The sequence below is a fragment of the Hyperoodon ampullatus genome (assembly GCF_949752795.1).
Source record: "Hyperoodon ampullatus genome assembly, chromosome: 4".
NCBI lineage: Eukaryota > Metazoa > Chordata > Mammalia > Artiodactyla > Ziphiidae > Hyperoodon > Hyperoodon ampullatus.
Genome location: NC_136917.1, coordinates 98,946,786 through 98,966,949, shown reverse-complemented (window position 1 = coordinate 98,966,949; position 20,164 = coordinate 98,946,786). Strand labels below are relative to the sequence as shown.

Below are 20,164 nucleotides of genomic sequence, written 5' to 3'. Positions count from 1 at the left end.
TATAGTAAGAATAAACTGTCAAAACAATATACATGAAGAATAATTCACAGCTAAATATAAATTCTTCCCTGAACTCTTTATGAAAATATCTGAATTTGAAACAGATCTAAATTTAAAACCTCCATCTTCACGTAACATATAATAAAACTGAACATCCTGAAACACAACAATGGCTGTCTATATCTGCTACATAACAGAGGTTAACCCTTAGCCAAAGCATCTGTCACAAAAATAGCACATTAAGGATAATGGAAGGGAAAAGTCGCTGAATTAGGATGAACCAAGGTAAACTGTTTCCCAACTGCAGAGGCAAGGTCACCAGCCAGGCCAAGAGCAGTGCATCGCTTCTCTGATTTCTTACCCCACACCTGACCTACGTGAGCACTTGCAGATAGGCTCTAAGATACCTCTCCTTGTCTATTACCTACATTGAAGGAATCAAGAATCTACGTTAGAGTGAAGGTCGCAGGTCACACAAGAAGCTTCCCTGTTACAAAGACGGAGCATCACCACACAAGCTTAAACTGACTCTGTCAAAATTCCAAGTGTAGGAAACCTTTGATAAATACTCACTGTTGGTTTAAAAATATAGTAGTAGACATGCACACAGACTTGGTGTGGTTTTTTTTTAACCTCCTCAATGAAATTTAAATTAGTTGGTAACTTAAAATACAAAATAAAGCACCATTATCATTCTCCTTTAAGATGAAAAGAAACAGGGTTGGCCACCCTGGAAGATGTCAAGAATACCTTGATTGCATGAAAGAATAGCTTCCTTAGGTTTATGCATTCTGACTTGGGCTTCTGCCAGACGATACCATCCAGCTGTGCAGAGAGGGCTTTCCTTTAACCCTGAAAGGATAACAGTAATCACAAAATCCAAGGCTTCCATTACGACTGAGATGAATGGCACCACAATCCACTCCCCAAATCAGACTCCTCCCCTCTCCCTTGTAGTCCATATCTAATCAGTCACAAAGTCACATTGATTCCATGGCCTACCACTTCAGTTCAGACCTCCATCATCTATCCCAGACCAATGCAAGTGCTTGCCATCTACTCCAATTCATTCTCTATACTGTAGCCAGAATATTTCTAAAAATACAAATGGGATTATGAAACTCCCCTACTTAAGACTCTCCGCTGGTTCCCAGCTGCCCTTTGGATAACATGGAAACCTCTTAACAAGGTTTGCGAGCCCCCTTTCCAGCCTCAATTCTTGTCCCCTCCTGCTCCCATACTTTATTTTCAAATCTTGCTGAACGATCAGGAGTTCCCTGAACACTAGCTTTTCTCTCACCTCAGGCTATTTCAACTCTTGGCCTAAAATGCTCCTCCCGCTGCCAGGCTTGTATTTGTCATTCAGACCTCAGTATGAAAGACAGTTCATCCAGAATTGTCATACCTGATAAGACTAAATTAAAGCCTCCTAAGCATGGAGATAGTATCCTTATTTTACATGGAGATAGTATCCTTATTTTACAAACGAAAACACTGAGACACAAAGAGTTTAATTAACTTTCCTAAGGTCTTGAAATTAGTGAGTGGCAGAGTTGGAATTCAAACTTAAGCAGACTCCAGAGTATGTAAGTACATTTTTTTGCTTCTATCCTAAATATATATATTCCTTAAAGAAAGGCCCAAAGATAAATGCCTGCTAACAACTATACCTCATGTTATACGTTGCACACTGAACACTCACCTTCTGTTAAGTTCCTAACAGCATCTTCGTACTTTTTGTCTTGTAATGCTTTAATGCCTAAACCAATGAGACCTGGACCACTTTTTGAATCCATTTCCACTAATCTACAACAATACTGTTCTCCCTCATCAGTAAGGCTTCCTGGAATTAAAAGAAAAAGTTATTAGCATACACATACCAATATGTGCCAAAACCTGTACACTTAAATCCCAAGAGCTGTCTTACGCATACACTTCCATATCTTGATTCCAGGAATTCGAAACTTAAATAGACCAACAAATGTAGAAAATATTAACATCTCATAAAGAAAATGATGTTCCTTCTTCTTCTTAAATACCAGAAGTAGAAACCACTTTACACACAGCAGTACGGGTAAACCGAACTTGCTGTCGTACTCAAGGGTTTCAAGCAAGAAACCTATGGCTACCTGCCACGAGGCTAAGACTCAGCCCGCTGTGTGCCACCGGGTCTCCCTTTGCTATCAGCAATAAGAACTTTGGTTGTTAGATGAAGGAATCCCTGTCAAAGGACAGTATCTCTGCCAATCTCTCTCCCTGGACAACAACGTGCTGCTAGAGATGCAGCAGCCAAGATGCCAGATGTAGTGGACTCTTCCAGGAGCCCAGGATCAAAAGACAGGCTACTCAGCAGGATACTGAACAAAGACTTAGTCACATTCTTCTTAAGTTTACATTCAAAACTTTCTTTTCCTATATAAGTTAACAGTTAGGCTTATGTAGTAATCATCCAATGCCTACATTTTGAATTTATTTTGGTAAAAGAAATTAGTTTAGAAAACATTGTAGGTTCTGTTATATTGTATTTCCATTTTCTCCAACCTCAATCATTCTCAGAATTCCTGTTCCCAGAAAAGCACAAAAACAGGTGGAAAATATGATTTCTGTTTTGAGAATAAACTGGGACTACCACTCACCACTTCAATAAGTTGTTTAATCACATACGGAAATTCTTAAAAAGTAACTGAGACAGTAATTTACAACTTGAAGCAATAAATAAGGGGAACAAATAAAAATAATTTATCTGGGGCTTCCCGGGTGGCGCAGTGGTTGAGAGTCCGCCTGCCAATGCAGGGGACACGGGTTCGTGCCGGTCCGGGAAGATCCCACATGCCGCGGAGCGGCTGGGCCCGTGAGCCATGGCCGTTGAGCCCGCGCGTCCGGAGCCTGGGCTCTGCAACGGGAGAGGCCACAGCAGTGAGAGGCCCGCGTATAGCAAAAAAAAATAAAATAAAATAAAAACACAGATATACAACAATGTATATAATCCCTAAGTAACATTTTATATATTAATTGAGAAGTCCAAGTTAGCACCAAAAGTTCAAAGACTTCATAATGGCTAAAGAGTTAAAACTTCAATACTGTTTGGTGAAATATGAGAATAAACTGGAAGAAATACTATCTTGGTTAATAAGCCAGTAAAAAAGACACAAGCCTGCTTCTAGACAAGAATTTCCCTTCCATCAATATGTTCTCACTATCGCTTCCATAAATATGAATTCCAAGAATAGACATGCCTAGTTCCATACACCCTATATCCTCCAAAAGCAAACCACTGGGGCTTCCCCACCCCTTTTATATCCAGTGGTATTGTCTAAACTAGATATCAAAATAACCTCGAGGACTTGTTAAAACAAAAAATGCTGAACCCTACTCTCAAAGTTTCTGATTCAGTAGGTCTGATATTAGACCTGAGAATTTGCATTTCTAACAAGTTGTCAGGTGATACTGATGCTACTGGTCCAGAGATCATACTTTAAGAATCACCAGTCTACAGTATTTACCAATACCATATACCAGCTGTATTACTAGCTTTATAACATATATATCCTGCCTTTGTTGCCTCTGTAGCTAAACAGTAATTTCTGAAGGGTAGGCTAGGGACTAGTATAGTATCTTGCACATGTAGCCATTCATTAAATATTGTAATGATCCTTTAAAAATACCGCTATGAATTGATGTCCCAAAAGGCTTAGTCTATTAATAGGTAAAGGCTGAGAATTACTACGGAAAATTAAAAACATTCACCATTCTAAAAAAGAAAATAAAATGGCTACTAAAATTTTACCTTAGATTTCTATCCAACTGAGTCAAAACTCTCTCTTACTCCACAGAAACACAATTCATGATAGTCTATTTTGGCTATAAAAACTGCCCTTATTACAGAAAACACACCTGGGATGAAAAGAAGAAAAGCCAATCATGCATCTTTCCTAAAAAATCATCCATATTTAGGGTAACTAAAAACTGCACACAGGTGAGCAAAGTGTGAATAGGCAGATGAAAATAGTTTCCAAAAGGTCTAGGATTAACACAAAAATCTTTTAAACAAGGGAAATTTTCCTAACATATTCCCCTTTGCTAACATCTGGGAGCACAATTATAAAAGCACAAAGAGATTCGGGGAGACTATATTCACGTCTAGCCCCGGATAACATACTCTCTACATAGGACCAAGTGGCACTTAGAGGATTTCTCTACAGTGTTCACAAAAACCATCAACAGTAATAACAACACTAGTGATCCTGTGTAAAGAGACAGGAATATTCCAGCTTCAACTCTCAATCCACTTCTTCTCCATACTTATTCTTGTTGAAAATACTACCTAAATAAATGTGGAGGATAAAACCAGAAAGGAAATAGACTTCATTGTTTTTGAATAGAAAATTGTTTATTTAACTTATCTGCTCTTTTTAACATTTAAGAGATTCTAAGATTCCAGATTTAGTGACTTTAAAACAGTTTGGCAATATTATTTTTATTTGTCAATAAGGCAAGGTAGACTTGGAGCTGATAAAAGATATTCTAAAAAGGTTCAGAGTAGATACTCAGTAATACCTATAAGAATTCTGTTTCCTAAAGTTTATCACAAAAAAAGGCAAGAGGTTTTTTTAATAACTAATTTATTTCTGACATCCCAAAGAAATTCATCAGTGCTGTAGAATTTTTCTTTTAAATTAACCTAGCTTGGCAGGAGAAAAACAACATGTACTCATTTTTTTATTTCCACCTGGATTTTCTAATATTTCTGGAACAGAAAATCTTAAACTCTTTTCTGTTTGGATTTGAAGAAACAAGCTTTCTTATCCTCCCGCATTTCAGCAATAAAGCAAAACAAAATAAATCAAAAAGGTCACTTAGCATGAAATAACATTTCATCAGATGACAACTGTGAAAGCTATTCAATACTTGTTATGTGAAGCTTTATAAACTGAGTCATTTTGCAAATGAGTCTTCAAGCCTCAACATGCAAAGGAGGACAAAAGAGAATGAAATATATTTGTCCCCAGCGGAAAAGAACCCAGTGATTAACTGCTGTGAGGCAGCAAATTCTGCAGGCACTGAAGTACTCTGGGGGAGGATAGATCAGCCTTTAAGAGACCTCACAGATTTTCAGAAGTTCTTAATACATAGAAAGTTTGGCTTAAAGGAGCAATGAAAAGAAGGAAAAAAAGAAATCATGAAGCATAGCTTCCTACTCTCCTACATTAACTATTAAACTTCCACCCCAAAATAATGCTTCACCTCAGAATGTACCTAAGCCTGAACTCCCCATTCCACAAATCCTTACAACCAACATTTCAGCAGGGAAAGAAGTCTTCCTTGGTGTACCATACATGTAAATATCCACCTACCCACTCCCCTTTGCCAGGACATAGATCTCTTTAAATTCTGCAAAATACCCATCCCCAAACCCTCTTTGAGAATGGTATTTTTTTTTCACAAAAGTCAACACTCTCTCTAATCAATCAGATAATCCCTTTGCTATCTCTTTACTAAGCCATTTTGTCAAGTATTGAATTTATGGGCAAAACTCTGCAGACTATTTGTTGATCCTATTTCTTCTATAATTTTGTAGGCTTTTTGATATACTAGGGCATATTTACTCAACAAATCTACATTATAGGCTTATATGTGCCTATTAAGAAAGCATTTGATCAGTCCTCAAAAAAACACATCAGTGTATCTTCTTGTGCCAATTAGCATGTAAGCACCTCAAGAATGAGGGAATGGCACAAACCATCAATAGCTGAACAGTAACAGAGAGAAAAGGGTGAACAGCCATGAATTTCACAATAGCAGAAAAATGGGTGGAGGGATGAGTACCAGAGGCCACACAATAAAGAAAATCAGTCCACTTATCTTGGGAACACACTGGGTCTCATGCTAAAGGTTGAAGAAACTGGGTGACTTAGAACTATGCTTCCTATTAGAGGAAAACAAACAAACAAAAATCCACACACAAAAAAAATCATAGGGACTTCCCTGGTGACGCAGTGGTTAAGAGTCCGCCTGCCAATGCAGGGGACACGGGTTCGAGCCCTGGTCTGGGAAGATCCCACATGCCGCGGAGCAACTAAGCCCGTGCACCACAACTACTGAGACTGTGCTCTAGGGCCTGCGAGCCACAACTACTGAGCCCACGTGCCACAACTACTGAAGCCCATGCACCTAGAGCCTGTGCTCTGCAACAAGAGAAGCCACCGCAGTGAGAAGCCCGTGCACCACGACAAAGAGGAGCCCTTGCTCGCTGCAACTAGAGAAAGCCTGCATGCAGCAACGAAGACCCAACACAGCCAAAAATAAATAAATCAATTAAAAAAAAATCATAAGCATGCTTCCTGTACTGAAAGTCTCTTAGCATGCCTCTTCCTCCTTGACCTCAAGGCAACATCCATAACATTAACTAGACCTTTCTTCTTGAAACTCTCCTGCCAGGAGAGTTACTGCAATTCTCTTTCTCCTCTAAAAGCCTACTATCCCCCTCTCACACTTCCTCCTCTTCTCCCTTAAATGAAGTCAGTCCGTCCCTGGATTGCTTCTTTTTATACCTGCTAACTTCCTACTCTTTCCCCATTGTTGTATTCTAAGTTCCAATTCAATCCCTTTGATTAAAAAAGACAGCCCTGGGCTTCCCTGGTGGCGCAGTGGTTGAGAGTCCGCCTGCCGATGCAGGGGACACGGGTTCGTGCCCCAGTCCGGGAAGATCCCACACGCTGTGGAGCGGCTGGGCCCGTGAGCTATGGCCGCTGAGCCTGCGCGTCCGAAGCCTGTGCTCCACAACGGGAGAGACCACAACAGCGAGAGGCCCGCGTACCGCAAAAAAAAAAAAAAAAAAAAGACAGCCCTACTAAAGGCCTCCTACTCATAAAATTAGTTGCTCAATCTCTCAAGACAGACCTCCTTTCTGAAATGCTCTTTCCTTGCCTTCTGTGTTGCTTTGCATCAGGTCCCCCACCTTCCTCTCTGACCCTCTTCGCTTCTCTGTCCTCCATCCCCTCTTCCCCCTCTTCCTCCCTTTCCCTTCAAGGCAGCCAACACTACCCAAGGTACAGTTTTCACCTTTCCGCCCTTCAGGCATCCTCTGAAGTCATCCACTCTGTTCCCTTTCACGTACACACAAACGGCTTCTAAACCTTGTTGATCTCTCATGGGCAAACCCTGATGAGCATTTCCCTCTGAATGCCCATTAACAGCTTCTCTCAACAACTTACCTTTCGTACAAACCATCATTCCATATTAGTGCAACTTTTCAGGAGAGTTGAAAGTTAAAATTGATTTCTCCCTCCCTTCACCTCTAAGAAATCTCTTCCGTTTTTGCATTCACCTGTTACTTTCAATTGCTGCTATCATATTCCCAGTTCATTCATTCCTATAGCTCATTCATTCCTATAGTTCATTCATTCCTAGCATCACCTATTCTACCCAATCTAGTCTATCTTCTGTACAATCTATCCTGCACACCATATTAGTTTAAGATTTTATACTTCATAAATCTACTCACTACAACACTTTTAATGTTTTCTTTTCTCATGTTAGTGAAAACTGCTCTTGCACGTGTATCTTTGACTCAGTTAAAGTAAGGAAAAGGGGGGCTGCTTACTTCTCACCATAAAAAAATCCAAGACTGAAGAGTTCTGGACTTTAATTCAGACACCAGGGGGGAAAAAAGTACCAGTTGGACTTACAAGGGAAAGTTAGAGTGGGGAGAGCCAAGATAAGTGCAATGAGACTTTCGTAACAGGAATTTTCCCTCATTTATCTCAAGCAGTAGTTTTCAACCATTTTTCAATTATGAAGCATGCGATGGTCATTAACATACAAAGCATTCCCACGTCCATACTCATTTAGCAACAAAGTGAAAAAACTTAAATGGATTAGGAAAGCTCTGCAATAATTTACAATCACTACCACACTGGTGCTGGTACTGTTATTTCCATTCCAATGACTGACTTCTATGAACTATACTCCTATCAGGTGAATACAGGAATGGACAGGAATGATATTCAAATTCTTTTTGAAACACATATTCAGCACAGACACTGGCAAAACGGACAGCAGCTGTTGTGAAAACCAATATGGTCAACATCCTGTAAACTGACAAGCACAATATATCCACAGCTACAAGTTTTGGCAACTCCCAGAAGGCTAGCTGCCATCACTTCTCTCTCTTCCCCCAACAAAAGTACACAAAGAAGCAACAGCACGAAGCATACACTAAGACACATTCTCTGACTTGAATCTGCTGTTTAATTAAAAAAGTAGATCATTCACAAACTTCATTACTTTATCATACTATAGTATTTGTAACAATGTCATTGTGACATTGACATACCACATAACATCAACACTGAGAATGTTAATCTTTCACAAAATCTTTTGCATGACATTCATATCCTTGTGTAATACAGTCTAACTTACTTAATCAAAATATATCTTAGTTATTCTTTCTACTACAGCAAATAAAACTATTTTACTATTCCCCAAAACCACACCTAGTCCCATTCCTCTGCTCATGCCATGTGGCGTATCTTTCACCTTCTTCTGTTCATCTAATTTCTGTGGAAAATTCAAGACCTTCTTCAACTCCTACCTATAAAAATACTTCACTGATCAACAATAAACTCAGTAGCTCATAATTCCTCTGTGTCACTATACCTTCCTGTATTTCTTAGCCTTTTCATGTGCACAAAGAATACATATTGTACTTCCTCTCATGTCCAGAAATACTGAAACAATGCCTTACACACAACAGGCACTAAAACAATTTTTGATTCATAGCAACATCACTCTCACACCTCTAGGACACACAATATAACAAACAATAAATTACCTGTTTCAATTAAATGCAAACAAAGCACTTCTAATGGATATTGTACAGTAGGATAGATGTTTATCATTCCTTCACAAGCCTTCTTCAACCTGGCAGTCTCATGAGGACACTTGAAAATATAAAAGTAAAATAAAGTGAGTAGCAGAAAAATATACTTGTGAGCACTTTCCTAATTAGAATAGAAAGTCACATTAGAGATTTTAAAAATCAACTTACTTTGGATAAACATTGAATGAAATGTCTATAAAGCACCTGGTGATCTTCACTAGGAATCTTATCTGATAAGTCCAGTGCATTCTCAAAAGCAGTTAAGAGCTGAAACAAAGAGACAAAAAGCTATTATCTGTAGCATACTTAAATGACAAATACAATAAATAGTTGAACACAAAAGACTTACTTATACAAACCATACCCTTACCTAGTAACTGCAAATGTGTTTTATTGTCTGGCCCTACAATTTCAATGAGGAAAAAAAATGTATAATTAAGTTTGGAATACATCTAACTCCAACTGGCCAGCAGGCTGCACTGAACTAATAAGGGATAACTATAAATTAGCGACATTAATTTCACAAAACATTCTTGTACGTGCTTGCTGCTCCCTACTAAGTAGTTGAGAGGTACAGTCTCATATGTCAGTGTAGCTGTTACTGCTCATATCACTTTTAAAACATCTCTTCTGAAATCACCAGCACAGTCTTTGGAACATCTTCAGGATAGCAAATCTTCAATCTCAAAAAAAAATTTTTATTAAGTTATACTTTTGGTAAAAAACCAGAGATATGACTGAACTATCATGAAATCATTCTTCTTATATGGTATTATTAACTGACTTTGAAGAAAATTCCAAAAGAAGCCTCCTAAATATTTCCTCAGCAAGGACAGCAATACCAGAATCCAAGGCAAGCACTTTAAAGAATACCATTCATGGGACTTCCCTGGTGGCGCAGAGGTTAAGAATCCACCTGCCAATGCAGAGGACACGGGGGGTTCGAGCCCTGGTCCAGGAAGATCCCACATGCCGCGGAGCAACTAAGCCCGTGCGCCACAACTACTGAGCCTGCGCTCTAGAGCCCGTGAGCCACAACTACTGAGCCTGCACTCTAGAGCCCGCGAGCCACAACTACTGAAGCCCACATGCCTAGAGGCCATGCTCTGTAACAAGAGAAGCCACCGCAATGAGAAGCCTGCGCACCGCAATGAAGAGTAGCCCCCGCTCACCGCAACTAGAGAAAGCCCGCACAGCAACGAAGACCCAATGAAGCCAAAAATAAATATTTTTTTAAAAAAATAATAAAAATAAAGAATACCATTCATTTGATTATGTAAGTTCTACATTTTTCAAAATGAATTTCTATGACTTTATAATAAAAATTCATAATACAGTTCACCACCTCAAATTTTCATTTTAAGGTATGGTATAAAGTCTGTATAAATAAGTAAAATTTTACTGTGCTGATAAAGTTTAATGATCTTGCAAAAAAAGAAAAAAAAAAAGAAGCCTAACAAACAGTCTAGCACAACAGGTTTAAAAAAATAGTAATGAAATTAATCTACGTGGTAAATATGTGATACTTTTTTTCTGAACAGACTTAAATAAGGCAGAGTATCACTAGCATTCAAGGTGAAAATAACCCTCCCCCCAAAAAAATCCTTTTATCCTATTTAACAATTAGAAATCAATTCTTAAAATGATAAGTATAATTAGTTCTCTTTCATGGAAGAGTATAGTATAGATAATTCAAAATATTTTTACTTATTTTGACATGTGTTTGATATCCTGGTAACTGATACTATTTTAAGGAAATAAGTCATAATATGAAGACATGGTTTAAAAGAAGTTAATAAATCACCTAATTTTGTCAACGTTCAATTTTTTCCACAACTGAATCTATACACAGATAAACCAATACACAAACAAATGCAAATCTTATTCTCACGTTTTTATTCCTACCACTTAGGACATTGCCTGACATATAGTAATAGGTTCTCCATATATATTTTCTAATTAAAGGAACAAATTAATTAGTGAACAAATGAACGAACATATAAAGAAATGAGCTTCAAATCCTATATGGAGTCTATAATTGTTCACATTTTAAAATTCTATTAAATTTAGCAAGTGTACAGTGAGTGTTTATTTACTATAATATGAAATTAAGTTTACTTTTAAACTTACAAATATAAAAAATAGAATGATGAAAATATTTTCCAATTATGGTTCAAAACCAATAGGTTTTTTAAAGTCTTTTAAAAATTCTTTTCAATTACTTGAAAATGTGTACATTAAAAAGGAATATTTCTAGGTATAAGTACTCTAAATACTAAATATAAATACTCTAAATAAAATACTCTACAACCAACAAGGGATTAAGCTCCAAAATATACAAACAGCTCATACAGCTCGATATCAAAAAAACAAACAACCCAATCCAAAAATGGGCAGAAGCCCTAAATAGACATTTCTCCAAAGAAGACATACAGATGGCCAAAAAACACATGAAAAGATGCTAAACACCACTAATTATTAGAGAAATGCAAATCAAAACTAGAATGAGGTATCACCTCACATGGATCAGAATGGCCATCATCAAAAAATCTACAAACAATAAATGCTGGAGAGGGTGTGGAGAAAAGGGAACCCTCTTGCACTGTTGGTGGGAATGTAAATTGGTGCAGCCACTATGGAGAACAGTATGGAGGTTCCTTAAAAACTAAAAATAAAACTACCATATCACCCAACAATCCCACTCCTGGGCATATACTCAGAGAAAACCACAACTCGAAAAGATACATGTACCCCAACGTTCACTGCAGCACTGTTTACAATAGCCAAGACATGGAAGCGACCTAAATGTCCATCAACAGAGGAATGGATAAAGAAGATGTGGTATATATATACAATGGAACATTACTCAACCATAAAAAAAGAATGAAACAATGCCATTTGCAGCAACATGGATGGACCCAGAGGCTGTCAAACTGAGTGAAGTAAGTCAGACAGAGAAAGACAAATATCATATGATATCATTTACATGTGGAATTTTAAAAAAATGGTACAAATGAACTTGTTTACAAAACAGAAATAGAATCACAGATGTATGTCACAAATTTATGGTTACCAGTGGGGAAAGGGCAGGGGAGAGATACATTGGGAGATTGGGATTGACATATACACACTACTATATATAGAATAGATAACTAATAAGGACCTACTGTATAGCACAGGGAACTCTAATCAATACTCTGTAATGAACTATACGGGAAAAGAATCTAAAAAAGAGTGGCTATATGTATATGTATAACTGACTCACTTTGCTGTACACCTGAAATTAACACAACATTGTAAATCAACTATGCTCCAATAAAAAGTTAAATAAATAAATAAAATAGTCTAGTTGAACTGTTAAACCTGAAAGTAATTTAGTACTCTTAGTTCATAAATATAAAGAAACACACCTTTAAGGTACAACTTTTTAGAAATTATAGCAGTTTTGCAAAAGTATCTTTTTTTACAGTGATTAAGTAACTGATTTATTGTGAATTCTTATGAATACAAGGAAGTAAAATTCTGATACCCTGAATATTATTTCCACTCTGTCCAGACTTAGTGTGAAACTGTAGGCCTGTAATTCTGACTTTATCAGGAAGAGCTTCTAGGAATTTAAAATTGAACATTTATAAAATATCTAGTCTGACATACAGTATTTTTCTATATCATACTGTTATGCTTCCATTTTCTAAATTCAACTAAATGATCAACTTTCATGACACAAACTGTGGGGAATAAATGGGTAGTACCAATTGTTGGGTCTCATTATTCTGATCCTCAGTACTCTCAGCCAGCAACTGAGTCAATTTCTTCCATAGCTGAAGAAGTTCTTGGTTGTCTGCACCTCCTTCCTGCCGTGTCTTTATCAATTTGTGCCATGTTCGGGCCACCTATCAGGGAGATTTAAAATGGTTACTTTATCTAAAATACTAAAATGCTATTAAAAAATTTTAAATCTATAAGTAAAAATATTTTTATCTGCTAATACACAAAAATAGCAAAAGCACAGAACTCCATCTATTATGAATTCCATAAAAAATAAGATGATTGGGCAAATCCACATTGTGCTTATATTAGAAGTATGACTGAGATACCAGAGTACATACAGGGATAATGACTACATGCCCCAATCTTCATAACCTACAGCATCAGCAGTCGGACACCACAAACAGGACAATAAATTCTACAGATGATATTTTTACTTATTTTATTTATCCCTGCCCAGTTTCAAAAAAGTTTGGAAATAATGACACCTGAAATTTGAATTCCAAGTTACAGTTTTCAAAGCACTGTGATTTGTTTTGATACCATACTACAATTAATTTTCTAAATTTTTCCTTAAGCTACAGGAAAGCTTTCTTTTAATAATGGTTTTATTAAAAGAAATCTACTACCCCAGCAAATCATTAACCAACCTCTACGTGTTTCTTTTCTTGGTAATACAGATCCACAAGTTTCTTACAGACATCACACCACTTCTGTTTGTCAACACTTAGAATAGAAGAAAAGGATTTTGAATCTGATTAATGAAAACAACTGAGGACTTAAGACACAAAAATTAAAATATCCCCAAAATAATGTTAGGCACTATTTAAAATTAGAACATATCCTCTATCACACTACAGTAAAATTTTATAAAATGAGCATCTCATAAAAAAGAAAAGGTTTAAGAAATATTATCTTCTATTATATTGACTAAAAATAATATCAAAGTTCTCAAATGAGTCAATCCCCTTACGATTAGTGTTTCAATCACAATCAAGAGATTCTGTAGCAACAGTTTGAAAGAAAAATGATTCACAATTCCCAGTAAATGTCTGGAGTACTTCTATATAATTTTGAATCAGTTTATTCTAATTCAAGCCATTAAAGAAACTAGCCTTTCCTCACATATTGATTACCTTTCATAAAGATCCAGGAGCTTTTGGTAAACACCAGGTAAGTCATCCTTAGCATTTATGTGATTACATTTCTCATACAAGCTTGCTAACCCCTAAAAGAGAAAACAATAGAGATTATTCTTCCAAACATATCTAGTGTGCTCATGTTTATTTTGCTAAATAAACTGACAATCTATGAAGATTATTTATGATAGAGATTATTATAATTTACAGATGAAATAAAATGTCTGGGATGTGCCTCCAAATAATTGGGGGTAGGAGGGAGTAGGTGAAAAACTACTGGCCATGAGTGAGTTTTTACTGAAGCTGGATGGTGGGCATAGAGGGGTTCATTTTACCATTCTCTTCACTTTTGAAAATATACTTGAAGTGTTTCACAATAAAAAAATACCTTTTAATAATTATTATGCAATCTTAACACCTAAGACGTTACCATGTGACACTACTTTCACATGGTCAAACAAGAAAAATCCAAGTAGTCTTTGGAAATTGTCATTTTTGCTTCAAATAAAGATCAGATATCCTAAACCAATCAGTACATAATAAAAGCTGGCATCAGGGAGATGTTACTAGATAACCCTACTCATGTTGCCGTTCACGTGAACCTGAGACAAACAGGTTCATGTTCTCCAGAGCCTACTACCCCTATTGATCATAGTTTCCAAGATGTGACTGAGATATGAAAGTTATTAAATATGAAAAAGCTGGAGAAGCCAAGTAAAAAAACACGAAGACCATTAAATGAGAAGGAATTTAACTAGTACTCAGAGATATAGAATTTCAAATTTTTTATATTATTTCATTTTTAAAAACATATTTTAAAAACATAATATACATTTCTTTTCCCTCAGGTAAGCATAAAGAATATTCTTCATAAGTCTCTAATATGCACATATAATTAAGTTGGAGATTTATATAATCATGTTTCAATTTCTGTCCTAACATTTGGAAATAATCCATTGGATTGGAGATTAAATAGTGGTAAACAGCATTCTTGGCACCATTTTTTTTTCAACTAATTTTCAGGTTTAGAAGATCAATAAATTTAATTTTTTTTCTTATACCGAGTAAATGGAGGTTTAAATGTTAAATTGTAAAACTGTTAGCTGTATTTTGAAAAATGGGAAAAAGTTCTTTCCTATAACATAGTAAATAAAAATGTCTACGTACCTGCCAAGCTAGTAATTGGTCTGGCTCTAACTCAGCAGCTTTCTTATAGGCACCCTGGGCCTGATCAGGTTGTTCTAGCTCGGCTGCAGCAACACCAATAAAAACCCAGGCATTATAGTTATTTTTCTCTTGTTTTAACACTGTCTGATTAAAAAATTAAAAGAGAAGGTGATTAAATTTTGGAAGCTCATGGACAAACAATAATCAAAAGACAGTCTACCTAGGAGTCAGGAAATCTGGATCTACCACTAAATGGACGATCTCAAGAATATCACTTAACCCCTGTGGTCTTCAGTTTCCTCAGGAAGAGGGAGTAGGACTGGATCAGTGACTGTAAGGAGTATGAAATATGAGGTATATTTTTTAAAAGCTGCCCAAGTACTCCTGATGCCTCTACCAAATGCCTCCCTCTGTCCCTTGAGAATACTGAGTATAAAAAGAACAATAAGACCATTCTTACCACCCAACCATCCTGCCTGCCTCCATGCCACACTGCTGTTAGTCCCTCACAAAACTATTCTCCATATCATTTCACCTTATCCAATTCCCGTATTTTCCTTCACTATGATAACATCTCCCCATATTTAACAGATTTTTTTCATTGAAATTATACGCTAGGAAAGTAGGTTGACCCCAGTGTGACTGTACCAAATACGTTCAAAATAAACAGTGGCGGGACTGCCCTGGCGGCACAGTGGTTAAGAATCTGCCTGCCAATGCAGAGGACACGGTTTTGAGCCCTGGTCCAGGAAGATCCCACATGCCGCGGAGCAGCTAAGCCCATGAGCCACAACTACTGAGCCCGCGCGCCACAACTACTGAAGCTTGTGCGCCTGGAGCCTGTGCTCTGCAACAAGAGAAGCCACCGCAATGAGAAGCCCGCGCACCGCAACGAAGAGCAGCCCCCACTCGCCGCAACTAGAGAAAGCCCGCGCGCAGCAACAAAGACCCAAAGCAGCCAAAAATAAATAAGTAAATAAATAAATAAATAGTGGTAATGAATGTTTAAACAACACCTACCACCTAGAATAAAAATTATATGCAAAGCTACTACTTTCAGAAGTAACAACTACTTGCTAAGGTAAAATAGTTTGAAACAGAAAGCAAAAATGTTCTAGTGAAAGAAAAATAAAACTAGTAGCTAAAATGAAATTAGCTCTAAGGTTTTACATATTCTAGAGAAAATAAGAACATTTCCAGGAGTTGAAACAGTCAGATTATTAGGCTTTTGTGCATCCACATAACACTTCTAACAATCTGTCGCCAATATGCAGCACAAGCTCCATTCTATCCCATAACACTACCTCCCAAAAAACCAGCAACAATGAGGTAACCACCAAAGCTAAGCTCCAAATACTGGGCCTTATTAACATTTGTGTCCCCAACACCAAGAGCAATGACTGGCACATAACTGCTGAGCAAACGATAAATGCCATAGTCAACCCACAATCAGTAAGGATCGGCTATCTGCCTGATGACCAGGTTTTCAGAATCGGAAACAGGCTTTTAAGGAAATAATTATAACAATGTAGTGAAAGCAAGTATGGAGTTCTGAAATAATGTGAAGAAAAAAGTATCTGACTCCAAACTCCATCCACACAAGTCAGAGGAGGCTCCCTGAAGGGATGCTTATACTGGGTTATAGAGGCACACAGGCAGACAAGGTGATAAATCAGACAAGACACAGCAAATACACTAAGGTGCAACATCTCTTCACTAAAAATTTCCTTTAGTCTCAATCAGCATTCTGGTTACTACACATAAGTAATCATACATTTGCCACTGACTAGTTCCCCATCTTTGCTTTCCATTTGAGTCTCTCTGGCATAAATTATAGGAATTCATATCTGAATCAGAAAGAAGAGTGCTATGGCGCTGCTGTATATAATAAAAGCAGCAGATTCATATGTGCATTAGTTAGATCAGCCTAGTGCTGAAGGAAACAGTCCCTCCCCTCCCACACCTCCTTCTTCTCTCCCCCAGTTTAAACAGATTGCCCACCTTCTTCTATATCAGGATTAGTCCTGTCGTGGTCTTCATCTCTGCTGGGCTCAGTCACCACTAGAAACCTAACCTCATAAGGGCATCCTTCACCCCTGAAGGCTCTCATCCTATACTGTTATGTGTTTATTTCTCCCAATCTTACCCAATTCTCTCCCTCCCACTGTCTAAACTCTTCATTGTAACCTCTGGAACTCCCAATCTGGACAGCCAAGGGCCCTCTCTATTTTCAACCTTTCTTTTAACTGTACCAAGTTCTGCCTCAACGAAACTCGGCTGTTCCCCTACAGATCTTACATGCTGCAGCTGATTTCTTTTCTCGAACATCCCACATACCACCAACCAGCAGGTGAGGAAAGGGTTCTCCTTGCTCACACTGATACCTACATTCTTCCTCTACTCCTCCCTCCTTCAAAAACCCCAGTACTTTTTTTTTTTTTTTTGCGGTACGTGGGCCTCTCACTGTTGTGGCCTCTCCCGTTGCGGAGCACAGGCTCTGGATGCGCAGGCTCAGCGGCCATGGCTCACGGGCCCAGCTGCTCCACGGCATGTGGGATCTTCCCGGACCGGGGCACGAACCCGTGTCCCCTGCATCGGCAGGCGGACTCTCAACCACTGCGCCACCAGGGAAGCCCAAAAAAACCCCAGTACTTTTGAAGCTCAAGCCATCTGGCTATACTACAAAAAATATCCTTCTTGTTGCTACCATCTACCAGCCTCCTAGGAACTCCCCTTTCCTTCAGTGAAAATACTGTATTCTTCCTCTCCACTTCAATTCCTTTAATCATTCTAACATTCATGCAGATGACCCAATGAATGCCATGGCCTCCCAGTTACTTATCCTCAGCATTACTCAGCCATCCAAAACCTGGGTTTCCAGTATGCACCTCTCCTATCCTCCCAGTTCAATTACTGTAATGGTAACAATTCTTTAACCTCTGTTATGTCCAATTTTTTTTTACCTCACCCCCTTTGCATTGTCACCCCACTGCTCAATTCTTACCTCTCCTTTCCCATCTTTGACTCCATGACCTATCACTCCCTTGCAAACATCCTCAACTCCTTGGCCTCTCTTTCCCCTCAACTTTCTTACTACCCATAGTTGAATTCCATCGTGCCATCTCCAAGCCTGAGAAGTTTAACACGAAGGAAGAAACTACACAGTTGAGTTTACCGATTTCACTTGAGTAACATGAAATCTCAAATGGACATTCATTAGGGCCTGGTAAGCTTTCTAATCCTTACTGGTAAGTTTCTTTTCTCACTATAAATGACAACTATTTCATACCTTCTTTTGTCTCAAACCTCCTATACAACTCCTCCTCCATCCTCAGGTTACACTTCACTAAGAAAATGGAAGCCATCAAAGGGGAACAATTATCTTCCCAGCCCCAAATCTGCAAACCCGACAGCTATGGATCAACATCTATCTTCCCTTCTGTTAAGATGGAAGAAGTATCAAAGGCCCTCCTCTCACGCCCTGGATCCCATCTTCACCCACCTTCCCACGGACTTCACTCCTAGCACTACACTGCATCTCTCCTGCACCTTCAAGTTCTCGTTCTGGACTGGAACATCCCCATCAGCATAGAAAGGAACTTTGGAATCTTGATTCTCCCATCCACAAACCAAATAGAACTGAAATGTCCACATACCATTAAAGAACAAAAACTTTAAGATACAATAGTGTTCCGCAGTACAACCCATCAAAAGACCCCTAAGAGACATTCAGGTTTTGAGAACTTGGCTTTGGTAAGTTAACAACACAGAGGGAGACGAAATTAAGTGGCAGAAGCGGCTTGTCCTGGCACAGCCACTGGGAAGGTCCTACTCAAAAAGCCTTACTACTTTTGTTGTATTTAGACAGTAAGTGATTCCCATATTACAAATCAGTGATGCTCATAAACAGGTAACATTTTTATTGTGGAAGAAAAAAATATTGGTTACCTTACAATGTTTCAAAGCTTCTTTGTATTCTTTGTTTCTGATTGCATCTCTAGCACTTTTTAGAGCAGCCTTTACTTCCTTGCTGGACATGCTGTCAAAATAAAAAGCCAAATGTAATTCCTTCTACATGGAACATTCTTTCCCCTAAAATAAATATATCTTATGTTTAAAAAACATAAAACCAGATCATCTCTTCAGATTTTTACTCAAATGTCACTTCCTCAATGAAACCTTCCCTTGCCACACTATTTAAAATGTCAACACTTCCTTCCCCCAACTCCCAACCACTCAATAGTCCCTAATCTCCTCCTTAACACTGCCTTTATTTTTCTTCAAAGCACCTGTCACCATCTAATACATCAGTATATATTTTACTTCTTTATCTTATTTATTATCTGTTCCCCAACCCCCCCAGAATGTTAAGTTCCACGCAGGCAGGGATTTTTATCTGTTGTTGTTGGGTTGTTGCTGTTTAACTGCTGCATCCTCAGTACCCAGTATCTGACAAACTGTATATATTAATAAACATTTGTTGAATTGAATTGTTATTTGAATTATAACCACTCCCCATATAGTAGGTTAAAACACAGATGATCTTATGGGCCAGGATGGAAAACACATGCCAAGCTCAGTCCAATTCTACACGAGGCAAGAAGAATCAGTCTAAGTCACAGAGTGAAAACACAAACACAAATAAATTTCAGTAACTCTGATGTAAGAGTTTAAGAAAGCATTCTGTTTTAATGTTAGTTTCTATAAAATATAAATCAGGATATTAACTTTCTTCACAGTAAGAACTACTTTAGAATCGATTAGAGTAATATAGTATTCTTTGTAATATGGTATTCTTTGAAGAGAAATAAATGTAATGGTCACACTTAAATGAAGGCAATTAATATGCAAGAGGACTATATACTAACTTCAGCCATAAAAAGATATTTCAACTCCAACATAAATAAATAGATAGATATTTTAATTGGTAGACAAAGTACTTCTTTTTTTTATTAGTTTCTGCTTTATAACAAAGTGAATCGGTCATACATATACATCTGTTCCCACATCCCTTCCCTCTTGCGTCTCCCTAGACAAAGTATTTCTTCACTTAATCTTAAAACATAAGATACACTAATGTAATTTTAAATAAACTAACATGTCTTAAGATTTCACAGCTTATTCTGGTTTACTAATAAACCAGTCAAATTCAACTACAACTTGATGATGAAGAAAGAAACATTTTTTTGCCCACTCCACTGAATTCTAA

General features: G+C 37.7%; 1 protein-coding gene across 1 annotated transcript in view; it reads right to left on the bottom strand.

The window, feature by feature from the left end:
• SKIC3 (SKI3 subunit of superkiller complex) overlaps positions 1-20,164 on the bottom strand; it is a 163,880-nt gene that overhangs the window by 59,386 nt on the left and 84,330 nt on the right. The window contains exons 4-12 of the mRNA XM_079702676.1: positions 18,904-18,994; positions 14,956-15,099; positions 13,786-13,877; positions 13,300-13,375; positions 12,634-12,774; positions 9,050-9,148; positions 8,834-8,942; positions 1,703-1,843; positions 751-852 (exon numbers count right to left, since the gene is read on the bottom strand). Of these exons, the coding sequence (XP_079558802.1) occupies positions 751-852; positions 1,703-1,843; positions 8,834-8,942; positions 9,050-9,148; positions 12,634-12,774; positions 13,300-13,375; positions 13,786-13,877; positions 14,956-15,099; positions 18,904-18,993 (994 nt within the window). The 5' untranslated portion in view covers position 18,994. The remainder of the gene's footprint in view (positions 1-750; positions 853-1,702; positions 1,844-8,833; positions 8,943-9,049; positions 9,149-12,633; positions 12,775-13,299; positions 13,376-13,785; positions 13,878-14,955; positions 15,100-18,903; positions 18,995-20,164) is intronic.